The following is a 14,430-nucleotide window of genomic DNA, read 5'->3' as shown; positions in this document are numbered from 1 at the left end:
CTCTTATGACTAGCTACTTGTTATTGGATAATATTAGCTGAAGTAGTATCCCAAATTAAAGCCACAAATTGATATAGAGAATTGGGAATGAACAAGCATAATTGTAAAAAATATGACTATTAGAGAAGACAATAGATTTAGAATGACTTGTCTGATGAAAATATTTTGACATGACAATAGATTACTGCCCTAAATTAAAAATTTACCCTGTAAGGTACATGGGAACTCGTAGCATCCAACCTTTACGATTATATTTCCAACTCTAAAGTGTAAGACGAAAAAACTAGTTAGATTATTGAGAACGGTACACTACTCCCTCCGTCCCTAAGTTACAATCCTGTTTGTAAAAATACACGAGAATTAAGGAGGAAAGAATAAGACAAATAACAATAATGAAATATTTCAATAGGAAATACAAAACATTAAATGATGTCTTTGAGTAGAACAAAGATTGATTAATGATTAATGATTAATGATGCCAAGTCATCAATCCTTTGCAAAATAGGACCAATAACATGCTTCTAATTGAAAATTAAGAACCAATCATATTCATTAGGTTAGTTATATATGGGAAGTACAAACTTGAGAAAAACAATGGAGATAGAAAATAAGAGTGAGATTAGGATTGTAAGAGTGAGAAAGCATTAAATATACAACAGATTAAGAGAGTTGATTTGGGATATTTGGAAAAAAAAAACTTACTAAAAATGGAAAAGAGGAATGTAATTTTAGAATACCCAAAATAGAAACCAACAATGTAATTTAGGGACGGTGGGAGTATGATCAAGCTAAATTATTTAGAACGGTACACTATGATCAATGTCCTACAGATTAAGACTATATTTTTAACGGAAATTTCACCAAATGCCCCTGAGTTATTTTTTTATTCACCATATACCCATGCAAATTTTCAAATTTACTGTATACACTTGAGTTTTACAAAAATGTCACCAAATGCCCTTAATGACTAACGGTGGTTAATTTCGTTAGTCATTAAGGTTAATTATGCCACGTGGCATGCTACAATTAGTTCTCTTTTAAATAATTAATCAACTAATTTAATTAATTAATATAAAAAAAACAAAAAAAATTAAACCCACCCCCTCCCCTATCAAACCAAACCCTTGCCAGCGGTCGCCGGCGTCGGTGGTCCTCTTACCCCTTGCCGGAACCAGCGCCACCCTCGATACCCCCTCCCCTACCCCAGGCCCCCTCTCCCTCCGTTTCCCCTCCCCTTAAACCCCCCCTCGAAAAACCCCCCTTCTTTGCGACCGGCGTCCAAAGGGGGGAAAGGGGGTGGGGATGGCGGGGGTGGGGCGAAAAAGGTTCGCCGGCGCCGGGGAGGGGGGTTTGGCCACGAAGGAAGGGGGGTTTTTCGAGGCATGAGGAGGGGTTTAAGGGGAGGGGAAACGGAGGGAGAGGGGGCTGGGGGTAGGGGAGGGGGTGTCGAGGGTGGGGGGGGGGGGGCTGGCCTCGCCGGCGAATAGGTGGGATCTGGCGGCCGCCGCTGACGCCGTCTGGCAGGGGTTGGTGGTGGGGCGTTGGGGGTGGGGGTGGGTCTTGGGTGGTGGGGTATTTTTTTTTTTAATTTTTTTAAAGTTTTTTTTAATAATTAATTAACTAATATTACAACAATCAATTAGAGGCTGTCACGTGGCATATTAATCGTCGTTAGTCATTAAGGGCATTTGGTGACATTTTTCTTAAATTCAGGAGTATTTGGTGAATTTAAAAGTTTTGATAGGTATTTGGTGAATAAAAAAATAAGTTAGGGGCATATGGTGAAATTTCTATATTTTTAATTGTGTAATATTTTTGGATTAAAGAAGAGGAAGAATAATTTAATTTTTTTATTGTCTTGATGAAGTGAAGCAAAGTCCATTATGTACGGAGTACTAATTACGAAGCATAAATAAGGAAGGCTTTCACTGTAGCCATGCATGCACTAGTCAAGGAGAATCAATTAATTCACTTCAATCATGTGATCACAAATCACAAACACACACTATCATTTTAGCCTCAATCATGCACGGCAAGGCTTAAAAATGGGTGGTGATATGATAGGAAAATTCACTATAATCGAAAATGATTTGAACCCAACATATACCTAAACGGGGTAAAAGTAGTGACCTGTAATCCGACTCGTGATGTTAACAGAACAATTTGATCCAATACTTTATGATCTGAACTCGAACCTGCACCCACCCTGACAATAATCAACGACAACCAATTTTCCTCAACAATTATCCCAACCCGAACTAGTACTTGACCTAGTTAGAACCCAAAAACTCATTATAACCCAACACAACTTGTTGTTGACCCGACCCGTAGTGACCTGTAACAGTGTAACCATACTTTGTTGGACTCATCATTATTGACCCAAAATTCCATTGACCAGACCTAAAACTAACATGAAACTAGATATCAATGCGACCTTCTTTTACCCAATAATCAGAAACAATTCTAACCAAAATTAATCTTGAATTTAATTTGCTTACAATGATAAAACATAGAATTGTACAATTTGTTCAGATCATATATACCAATATACTTGCCTAACAATATATTGGTACAACTGTTTAGATTACATACCTTCTGTTCGCTATTATATATATAAGTTTAACAAAATTTCATAATGATTAATCCAATTGTGGTAGGCATAATTATATAAGTTCAACTTGATCATACCAACATTGATCCGACTTGAACTTGACGTAAACCCAAGAATGATCTAATTTACAGATTATCCAACTTGATAACAATCTGACCCAACCCTAACCCGAACCCAAATTTACCAGCTATTAAACCTTCCAAACCCTACTTGACATAAACCGAAGATGAAATTGAACCCGACCTGAATATGACTCAACTCGAATTTGGGGCGGCCTACACCCGAAAAGGTAAACGACCCTAAATAACCTGAATCGAAATTGACTCAACCCAAACTTAAACCTGATCTCGAGACTAGATTGACCTGACATAACCTCATATTTAATTTGACCTAACTTGAACCCAACTTAAATACCCGAATTCACGGCTCTTATTAGTAGATAATGTGTCTTTGATATTTTGATATGTTGAAAAGCTGATTACTTCGTGAAGTAGTATTTGGGCCACTATTTTATATAATTTGAAATTGAGCTTTTGGTCCTTGCATGGCATCATATCATCTATTTAGTCATGTTTCCTTTTTTTTTTTTTTTTTTTTTTTTTTTTTTTTTTTTTTTTTTTTTTTTTAAGTATCGGGTTACAATTAATGATTATGATATCACTTAGGGGTGCTTTTGAGATAAGATAACTCGTGGGCTACTCAAGTTCGACTCAGTCAAAAGTCAAAACTCATTGAGTGAGTTCAACTTGAAATGTTGAAGACTCAAATCGAGTAGATCATTGTTAGACTCGAAAGGTCATGAAAAACTCGAATTCCTTTATATAATACTAGTTTTATGCCCCGTACAATGTCCGAGTTGTCTATTAAAATATATTATTGACACAAAATTAGTTAGCAATTGATGTGCTTTTGTGATGATTTGCTATTTAGTAGGAATGTAATGACATGAAAATAAAATTAAAAATTATCAAAAAAAAGTAACATCTTTCAAGTGAAGAGAATGACCTACTGCAAAGGTCGAATAAAAAATTTAAGCGAAACTTTGATGGTTCTAGGAGTGACATCTCCTCCCATAGTCATGGAGATAAGGAGGATGTTGAAATGGGACCTGTAGTAGGGGAAACTCCCAATCTGGAGGGTCAAAACCCTAATAGAGGGGCGTATAGCCAGGCTATTCGAGGTGAGTTCTAGAGACAAAACCCTCTATATGAAGGTTTGGATATGGAAAATGAAATCTCTGATGATGATTCGATCCAGGGAGACTCGAATGATGAGGAAGGATGTCCTACAATTAGGTTAACGAAAGAGGAGAAGCAACGGCTTAGGAGCCCTTGGCTTAATGCCTTAATCATCAAATTATTTGATAGAAGACTGCGTTATGATATTTTGATGAGAAGGCTGCAGACAAAATGGGTGTTATAAGGAGAGATAGCATTAACAGATGTTGGGCATGCCTTCTATGTGGTGAGATTTAGCAATATGGAGGACTATGATTATGTATTAACTAATGGTCCTTGGATGATTGGTGATAGTTATCTCACAATCCGGAAGTGGATCCCTAACTTCGTATCAGATGAGGAACCGATTAAATCGCTCACTGCTTGGGTGAGGATCCCTCAATTATCAGTTGAATACTTTGACAAGGCCTTTTTGTTCAAGATTGGGTCGAAGATTGGCAAAGTTATCAAAATTGATAAGAATACAGAATCCATGGACAGGGGTCAATATGTTCAATTTTGCATTGAAGTTGATCTGACTAAACCATTGTTGTCTAAGTTCCGGCTAAATGGGCGAATTTGGAAAATCTAGTATGAAGGACTACGCATGATCTGCTTCAAATGCGGGCATCTAGGCCATAAAGAAGACTCTTGTGGTGCATTCCAAGGGGCAGGAGATGATCAGGGTAAAGAGCCAGCCAAGGTTTTTGTTGACCTTATGTTTTGATGATGACTCAAGGAACCTAAGAAAACCTATACAAGTTTAACTTTTGTTTTTAGCTTTGATTTATGACAGGTTTATGCTATGAAATTCTTAAGTGAGAAGGGAGCATGGAACAAGATCTAAGGTAGCTATGGAAGGATAAAGAAGTCAATCACAAGTCGTGTTCCTTCTATAAGGAACTGAAGCTCCAGAGTTGAAGCTTCGAAGGGAAGTTCCTTTAGTGAGGAACTGAAGCTTCAGAGTCAAAGCTTCTCAGAGTATCAAGGAGTCTAATATATTTTATCTTTATGTTAGGCATCTTTTATTTATGCTAAGTACAATGATAATTTAAGGTTTAAGTGGATTTAAATTTATTTATGATAAAAGATTTTATTTTCCATATTTTAACTTGTTAATTTTTCGAAAATATCTTTTAATAAATTAAAATATCTTTTGGGAAAAGATTTTTTGATTTGATTTCATCTTATTCTTTGGAAAATCTGTTTTAGAAAATATTCTTTTAACGTGCGTTTTACTATGTCAAAAACAGTTGAGATATTTTAGGAGCAACAAAACTGATTTCCTAGTATTTCGTTTTACTTGCTGCCCTAGATCCCACTCCTTACACTTCCTGGTTTCAAGGACGTTGTGGTTGAGTGGTGTTTGTGGCAAAGATTATTTCAACTGCCTAAATCTTCTATAAATAGCCTCCATTTTCAGTTGGAAAAACACACTTGAGCATTACAGTCTTTTAGCTTTCAAAAGAGTCATAATCCACTTGAGTCCTTGAGTGTCTTTGTACTTAGCAATTTAGAGTTTAATCTTGAGTTGTATTGGGTTAGAGTTTGGGAAAAATCTAAGAGTGTTTTATTGCTTTGAGTGAAGCTAGGAGAAAGAGAGAGTTAGAGAGATCGACTGATTGAGGGATTAGTTGAAGGGAGCTTAAGTTTGTTGAGGAACTTGAGTTTAGAGTCTTAATTTGTAATAGGTTGTTTGCCATATTTTTATTAAGAGTTGAGTTTAAATCCCTTGTGGTCGTGGTTTTTCTTATTGATTAGGGCCAAGAAGTTTTCCACGTAAAATCTCTCTTTGCACTTTTAGTTTTTATTCGAGTTCCTTTATAAATTCCGCAAAAACTACCCTAGTTTCTCTACAATACAATTCACCCCCCTCTTGTATTGTTCATTCGAGTCAACAGTTGTTAATGAGCAGGGCATATTTGATAAAAGTCAACTTGTCCGGGACAAACCTGAAGACACTAGTAGAAAAATACAAAAAGGCAACCCCCAAATGGCACCGGTTCAGACCAAACCGGTGCCAAAAACCGCCCTAAAAATGGGCGGGATTTTAGACCCAGAGTAATGGCACCGGTTCAGATCAAACCGATGCCAAAAATACAAAGGGCACCGGTTTGAACCGGTGCCACTGAACCGGTCCAAGGTTTTTAGGAAAAACGGGAAATTAAAACCCTAAATGATCTCCTTATCTCTCCTCCTTCTCTCCGCCTCCATTCCCCCATTTCATCTCCTTTCCTTCTCTCTCCTCCTCCTTCTCTCTCCTCTCTCTCTCTTCGTTCTTCTTTCTTCTTTAATTTCATCTCCTTCGATCTCCTCTCTCTCTCTCTATTCGTTCTTCTTTAATCTTTCAACTCCCTTCGATCTCCTCTCATAAGCTCGAGCACCACCACAAAGTAACAACAGCCGCCGCCACCACCACAAAGTTCGAGCACCACCACCGGCATCAACATCAACAACAATTTCTGGGATTTTTTTTCAAGTTCTAGCTTTTTTTTTTTCGATTTTAATTGTTTTTGTTTTCGATTCACCAATTTTGGTTTTGTTTTCGATTCACCAATTTTGGTTTTTGATTTTGATTTTGGTTTTTGATTTTGGTTTTTATTTTGGATTTCGTTTTTAGGGTTTCGATTTTAATTTGCCTTTTATTTTGGATTTTGGTTTTTTTTCCTATTTGTTTTTTTTTTCCGATTTTGATTTTGTTTTTTTTCGAATTTTTGGTTTCTTTTTTACAATTTCAATTTTGGTTTTTTTTTTGTTTTTGATTTTAATTTTTGTTTTTGATTTTGGTTTTTATTTTGGATTTCGTTTTTAGGGTTTCGATTTTAATTTGCCTTTTACTTTGGATTTTGGTTTTTTTTTTCCTTTTTTTTCGTATTTATTTATTTTTTCCTGATTTTGATTTTGTTTTTTTTCGAATTTTTGGTTTCTTTTTTTTCGATTTCAATTTTGGTTTTTTTTTTATATTTCGATTTCAATTTTGGTTTTTTTTTTATATTTCGATTTCAATTTTTTATATTTCGATTTCAATTTTTGTTTTATATTTTGATAATTGGTTTCTTTTTTTTCGTTTTTGATAATTTTTTATATTTCGATTTCAATTTCTATTTTGTATTTTATATTTTGATAATTTTGGTTTTTTTTTTTCGTTTTTGACAATTTTTCTATTTTTTGATATATTTTTTTTAAACGAATTTTTTGATAATTTTTATATATTCTTAAGCTTATTTTTACCAATTTTTTTTTTCTGTTTTAATTAGTGTGTACAGATTATGCAAGAATATTGATATGTTCATGTTGTAATTTTTTTTATGATTTATAATGTAATTTTTTTTATTTATTTATAATGTTAGTTGTAATTGATCTATATTGTAATTTTGGATTTCATTATATATTGTAAATTTTGGATTTCATTATGTATTGTAAATTTTGGATTATATATATTGAAACCAATTCGATTTTTGTTGTGAATTGTTATTTTTTTTCAGTTGATTTTATTGGTAAGTGAAAAAAAAACCAAAAAAAAAAAAAAAAAAAAAAAATTAAAATTTTGGACATTTTTGGCACCGGTTAACCGGTACCAAAAGGAGGATAAATATTTTTTTTTTAACCGGTGCCAAAACCTGTTTATGGCACCGGTTTTGAACCGGTGCTAAATAGGGGGTATTTGGCACCCCCCACATAGGCACGGGTTCAAACCGGTGCCTTAGGCCGGGTTTGAACCGGTGCCAAATGTGTTTTTTCACGTAGTGAGAACAGTCCAAATTTGGGGCTTGGATGTTAGTGTAGAGAGGCAATAGAAAGATTTTACCTAAACTCAAGGAACCAGTTCAAGCCAAGCATCAAGGTGATCAGCAGAAAAAGGGTGAGGCCAAAGGAAACAATAGAAAAGCCAATCATGTATGGAGGGTTCGCAAAGAAGGTTCAAGCACACATGTGCTGAAAGAGACAGAAGTTGCTAATAAGGGTTCAAGATTGGTAGCCTTGACTGATTAAGATGGAGAAGAGGATTTAGCTGTGCGCAATGTGACTCGAACTGAGCCGGTTGATGAGCCAATGCTTGAGGAAAACCAGAATAACTTGGTGGTGAACCTTGGAGACTCGATTGATCAGATTAAGGTAACTAATAAGAACAAAGATTCTTTGGAAATTATTTATCCTACAGTGAATTTGGCAGATTCCAATTTGGAAAAGGATGTTGTTATGGAAGAAAATCTTAATGATATGGAAAATGTCATTGCCCCAAATATTGACAAGATAAATATGGAAAAAGATAAGTTTGTATCTAATAATATCTCTCAAAAAAGGGGGTATCAAAATCTTCTAAGAATAATCTGAGGATCCTTCTGGTCTCTCAAAATCGATCCTTTAAACAGAGCAAGCCTGGTGGAAAGAAAGGTGAGTTGAAGACCTTTTCTATTGATCCGGGAGTTGATTGCAGCGAGAACAAAGAAACTTTCTTTGAGATTGCATCTCATACTCCTTCAGCCTTAAAGGTTGGGTGCGAGAGTGGCAGCTCTCAACTTCAAAACAATCATGCAGCCATCTTAAGTCCCGATAACCCTGGAAACAAAGGTTCCCCCGGAATACGAAACTTTCATCGACTATCAGACGGAAGGACCTTTCATGATAACGGTACATCCGTTAGTGAACCAAATAGACATCATTTAGAGCACGTTCCTGCCCCCGACGCACAGTGTTTCAGAGATGATGGCGTTGTTCAAGATTCTGTATGTGACGGATGGACCAATGAAGGCACTCAGGGAGAAGTTTATTGACCTGTTGCCTATGGTGAGCATTCGTAGCATCTCACTGTGAATATAATAAGGTAAGGAGATGACCCGTGGCTATTCTCAGCGGTCTACGCAAGTGCAGACTCTACCCTTCGCAAAGATCTTTGGGAATAATTAATGAAAATCAAAGAAAATTTCACTGGTCCGTGGCTATTGAGAGGGGATTTTAATGAAAAAATGACCATGGATGAGAGGAATGGAATTGAAAATTTTGAGATGCAAAAAAGATGCAGAGATTTCACAAACGAAATTGAAAATAATGGGATTATTGACTCGGGATGTTCGGGTTCGAGCCATACTTGGTTTAGAAGAAATTCTCCTCAAACCTTTAAGTCTGCCCGTCTGGAAAGAGGCCTTGCTAATGATCTCTGGAGGTTAAAATTTGCAGAAGCTGCGGTAAGAAATCTCCCAAAGTCACATTTCTGACCACTGCCCTACTCTCATCAGCACGACTGGCTTTGCTCCTACCCCTGTGGCTATCAAACCTTTTAGGTTTCAAGCAGCGTGGTTAAACCACCAAAAATTTTCTGACTTTGTGTATAAAACTTGGGACTGCTCTGCCCCTCTTATTCCCTTCTTGAAGCGTTTCGCAGAAAAATTAAATTGTTGGAACAAGGAGGAATTTTACAATATCTTTAATAAGAAATCAGAGCTTTGGGCTCGTCTTGAAGGTATCCAATCTTAATTGGTGAAAGCCAGGCAGAGACACCTCGTTAAATTAGAAGCTAAGTTGAGAAAAGATCTAGAAGAGGTCTTGAATGATGAGGAGATGATGTGGTTTCAAAAATCGCGTATGGATGCCATATGTGATGGCGACATAATTAATAGATATTTCCACCTTGCAACTGTAATTAGGCGTCGCCATAATCGAATTGAGACCCTGCAAGATAATCAAGGAAAGTGGATTACTGAGAAGGTTGAAGTCTAAAAATTAGTTGTTCAATACTGGAAAAATCTTTTCCAAGAAGAGAACACTAATAGAGAACGAGTTCAGCTAATGTCTGACTATTTCCCTGACATTGCTAGGAAGGATTATGCAACTCTAACTCGGCCCTTCAGCTCATGTGAAGTAGTTGTTGCTCTCAAATCGATGAAATCATACAAAGCCTCAGGCCCAGACGGTTTCCAACCTATATTCTACAAAACATTCTGGGATTTGGTGGAGCCAAATGTTGTAAGCTTGGTTCGGGATATTCTAGTTGGAGGAACGTTTCCTAATGGCTTTAATGATGCATATCTGGTTCTCATCCCTAAGGTCGATGTGCCTCAATGTACAAAACAATTTTGACCAATAGGATTGTGCAATATAGTGTACAAGCTCGTAACCAAAGTCATTTTCAACAGATTAAAACCGGTGCTACCCCAATTAATCTCTCCAACTCAGTGTTCATTTGTTCCCATGCGTCAAATAACGGACAATGTTATAATTGTTCAAGAGATGTTGCATACCATGAGAAATAAGCAAGGGAAAGAGGGTTATATGGCTATCAAAATCGATTTTGAGAAGGCCTACAACCGTTTGAGGTGGGTATTTATTCGAGAGTCTTTGATGGAACTTCACCTTCCTGATCATATTGTCGACGTGGTCATGAATTGCATATCCTCGACCAAGCTGCAAATTTTATGGAATGGAGAACCTACAGAAGCCTTTTTCCCTTCTAGAGGAATCTGAAAAGGTGACCCTCTCTCTCCGTACTTATATGTAATCTATATGGAGCGTTTAGCTCACCTAATTGAAAGAGAAGTGAAGTTGGGGGCATGGATTCCAGTCCGAGCAAGTCGAAATGGACCTCCTATTTCCAACTTAGCCTTTGCGGATGATTTAATTATCTTTTCTCATGCTTCAGTGGAACAAGCAGAAATTATGATACATTGTCTTGATCAATTTTGTAGAGCCTCAGGAAGTAAGGTTAATGTTGAAAAGTCTAGGATTTACTTTTCTCAGAACACTAATTTGGAGATCCGTGAGTCTATTTGTAACACCTTGGGTATGGAGGAAACTACAGATTTTGGGAAATATCTAGGTGTTCCTACTATTAATGGTAGAACATCAAAACGAGATTACCAACATTTGTAGAGAAGATCAATAGAAAGTTAACAGGGTGGAAGACTAAGACAATGTCTATGGCTGGCCGAATGACCCTCATCCAATCGACTTTATGTGCAATCCCTTTTTATACTATGCAATCTACCAAGTTGCCTAGATCGACTTGTGATGAAATTGATAGAAAGGTCAGAAAATTCTTGTGGAAAGAAGATGATGGAGTTCGGAGAATTCATAATGTAGCATAGGAAAGAATTACGAAACCCAAAATGGCTGGTGGGTTAGGTGTGCGCTCTATGAGGCAATCGAACAAAGCTTTTCTCGCCAAAATAGGGTGGAGATTATTAGCGGAACCAAATACTCTTTGGTCGAGAGTGACGCGTGCCAAATACTGTGACAATCGCTATGTGATATGTCTATTTTATATAGTATTTTACCCCCGTCCCTTGGTCATATTTAGTAGTGTTTTTGGCTCTTTAGAGCCACTTTTATTACTAGTTGGTGTTTTCGTAGATTTGGTTGACTTTTGTAGGGATTTGCACTTTTGGAGCATTTTCCCGAGATATTATGGAGCAACTACGAGCATTGGAGAAGCACAACCAGTTTCTAGAGCCCAGGGCCGGTTAGAGCCATCGAACCGGTGATTAAGGGCTCGGTATATGCAATACAGGGGCATTTGGACCAAGTATTCAAGACCCGAAGAGAAAATCCAGATTGGCCTGAATAATTGGAGTCCAATCGACGTCCAAATAGTGGCCCAAGAGTGTCGCCCGGCCAAAGGAGCTACCGCCCGAAGGCGCGCCTGGCCGGGCGGGGGAAGCAAAGTTGGCGCCCGAACTCACGCTCGGCCGAACGCGAGAAACGTACCTGATGAGCAAAAAGGCGCGCCCGATCGGGCGCGTGTTATTTTTAGGAGTTAATTATCGACGTTTAAGTTTGTTTTATTTTAGGATTCTTGCTTAGTATAAATACTTTTCCGTTAAGCGAGTTTAGGATCTTCTTTTACACTTTCTTAATTCCTCTCTTGGGATTTCTCTCTCTACTTAGTTTTTAGATTAGTTTCTCTCTCTAATACTTTGTTCTTAACTCTACTCTTAATTCCAGATTTATTTGGTAACGATTTCTCTTCTCTTAATCTCAGTTATTTATTTTATTCCTTTGATCATGTCTTGTTTTAATACTTTGATTAGTTTAGATTTAATTATGTGTGAGTAGATTTATTTCCAGGGTTTATGGGGATCCATAAATAATATGAAGGGGTAATTTATTGTTGTTAATTATCAATGCTAGACTAATTTCCTATTGATTGATTTAATGCTCTGTGACTAGATTAGGCCTGATCTTTTATGCATGAGTTTGACAACATTGATTCGAGATTCGAGAGATGAGAATTGATGTTTAGGTCTAGTTTCAATAGGCAGGTTAATTTATAAATGGTTAAGTCGAGATTCGAGAGATGAGATTTAATACCGGTAAATTAATTGTGTGATTGTAATACGTAGCGAAAGCCCTTTATGATCTGATTAATTTATGCATTGATGATTGATTATTATGTTTTACCCTGAAGTATTATTTATTGGTGAACCTATGCACTAGGCCTTTTATTCATTGTTTTCTCTTTACTCTTATCTTCGTAGTTTAGTTTCCTTTGACTATAATATATTGGTTACTTTATAATTTAGATTGCTTGAATTAATTAGGAATAGAAAGCCTCGTTTCTCTGTGGATTCGACCCTACTTCCCTATCTATTTTAGTTAGTGGATTTAGGAATTACTTTTGATTAGGTGATACGACTTTACCCTATCAAAATTTGGCGCCGTTGCTAGGGAAACGTTTTTATTTTTATTTCTGATTATTTTTGTAGTCTAGGTTATTTCTTTTTGTCTCGGAACGTTAGTTCTTTGAGGCAAGTCTCATATTTGCTTTTAGTTCTTTGTTTATGCCCAGGTGTTCCAGATCAGGTTACATCCCATTCGATCCTAAAATCGAACAACTTTAGGGCTTACACACATACAACTACCCAACATTGACATGTTATGAGAAAGAAATAGTTCATTTGATAAGTAATGTAGGAAATGGGCTACATAGAAGTCATATAGGTAATATTTGATAAAATACATATTGTTTTGCCTAATTAATTAATTTTAACATAATGTTTTTGTATTTCAAGTTTTGCAAGGTCCAAAAGGATGGTCCGTTGACAATCAAGGAGCTTAATGAAGTTCGTGACATGTTGGCGTCTTTTATCACCTTCAACATGTAAATGGCATTGTAATTGTAAATTATTATGTTAACTTTTGAACTATATAACTTATTATTCATTATATATGTACTTACTATTATTTGTATATGTAAGCAACTTTTTTTTTTTTGTATTGCGTTTGGGAATATTTATATCTATATATATAATTGAATTCTTGTTTTTAATATTATTTTTGTATCTTATTGTAATAATTAATAATATTATTATTATTAGTTATTATAATAATAATATTATTAATTATTATATTTAATATAATTGCTGGAATTACAGGTTATTATTATTGTTGGAAACAGGTTTTTTTTTTTAAATATTATCGCACGAAAATTGGAAAAAAAAAAAAATTGGTGAATAGGCACCGGTTAGGCAGCAACCGGTGCCTAAAATAGCTACCACCCAAAAAAAAATTGGCGGGAGAGCAGTTTAAGGCACCAGTTAACCGGTGCCTAAGTGGGCATATAACACCGGTTAACCGGTGCCTATTTCACCCTATGGCACCGGTTTTGAACCGGTGCTAAATATATGGTTTTTGGCACCCCTCACATAGGCAGCGGTTCAAACCGGTGCCTTAGACCGGGTTTGAACCGCTGCCAAAGGCCTTTTTTCACCTAGTGCTTCCATAGACAGAAGAATCTTTACAAGCAAATTCTGGCGGATTCTGGTGATAATAATAATCACCGAGATCCTCCAACTGATTTTAGCGATTCAGAGGTATCTTCAGATCCAAAATCAGAGATGACGGTTCCAAAGAAGCTTAGTGATTATTCACAACCAAAGCTTACAGATTTTCCACACCTTACTCCCACTCCAGCTCTTGATGGGGTACAGTTTGAGATTAAACCCCAATTTATAACGATGATAGAAAGGAAGCAATTTAGTGGAGCTAAGGGTGAAGACCCAAATCTTCATATTGCAGACTACTGTCAGTACTGTAATACCATCAGGCAAGCTGGGGTAACACAAGACCAAATCAGGGAGATTCTCTTTCCTTTTTCTTTAACTGGAAAAGCCAAATTATGGTTTAATGGATTAAATAGAACAGCACTTGGTATAACTGACTGGGAAACTCTTGTTTTGAATTTTTATAACAAATATTATCCTGTAGAGAGAATATTTGTACTACGGAGTGCAATTCAGATGTTTGCCCAAGAAGCCGATGAAACTTTATATGAGGCTTGGGAAAGGTTCAAGGACCTACAAAGAGAATGCCCCCACCATAATTTGGCACAATGGCAGTTGATCCAAGCCTTTTTCAATGGGATTGGAAATTCATCTAGAATAATCTTGGATTCTGCAGCTAGTGGGAGGTTTATGAACCTTAATGTTGATGATGCAGGTCAAGTTATTGAAGATATGGCAATACATAATTCCCAATATGGGAATCCTAGAGGCTTTGCTAACAAAGGGAAACATAGTGTCGACTCTGTATCCTTTTTACAAGCTCAATTAACCTCTATCTGCCAGAAATTAGATAATCTTAGCACTGCTAATGTAGCTAATGTTTCTG

The 14,430-nt window shown here is 36.5% G+C and overlaps 1 protein-coding gene and 1 non-coding gene across 2 annotated transcripts; one reads left to right on the top strand and one right to left on the bottom strand.

Annotated features, from left to right (window-relative positions):
- The first annotated feature begins 3,712 nt into the window (after positions 1 to 3,712).
- Positions 3,713 to 4,420, top strand: LOC145628081 (uncharacterized). The gene is made up of 2 exons (XM_081680407.1): positions 3,713 to 3,791; positions 4,035 to 4,420. Exons 1-2 carry the CDS (start codon positions 3,713 to 3,715, stop codon positions 4,418 to 4,420), a joined length of 465 nt encoding a protein of 154 aa, XP_081536533.1.
- A 9,619-nt stretch (positions 4,421 to 14,039) lies between these two features.
- On the bottom strand, positions 14,040 to 14,146 carry LOC145629757 (small nucleolar RNA R71). Its single transcript, XR_014111906.1, has one exon. It is a non-coding gene; the product is annotated as a small nucleolar RNA R71 (small nucleolar RNA).
- Positions 14,147 to 14,430: the final 284 nt, after the last annotated feature.

Source organism: Chenopodium album, chromosome 4, assembly GCF_948465745.1.
Source record: "Chenopodium album chromosome 4, dcCheAlbu1.1, whole genome shotgun sequence".
NCBI lineage: Eukaryota > Viridiplantae > Streptophyta > Magnoliopsida > Caryophyllales > Amaranthaceae > Chenopodium > Chenopodium album.
The sequence above is the reverse complement of the archived record's forward strand: the minus strand, read 5'-3'. Positions and strand labels throughout refer to the sequence as shown.

What these genes read in the sequence shown, in the direction of transcription:
- LOC145628081 (XM_081680407.1), top strand. Translation starts at nt 3,713, where the DNA reads ATGGGACCTGTAGTAGGGGAAACTCCCAATCTGGAGGGTCAAAACCCT. An exon ending in GTATAGCCAGGCTATTCGAG is followed by an intron (nt 3,792 to 4,034) that starts GTGAGTTCTAGA and finishes GGGTGTTATAAG; the next exon opens with GAGAGATAGCATTAACAGAT.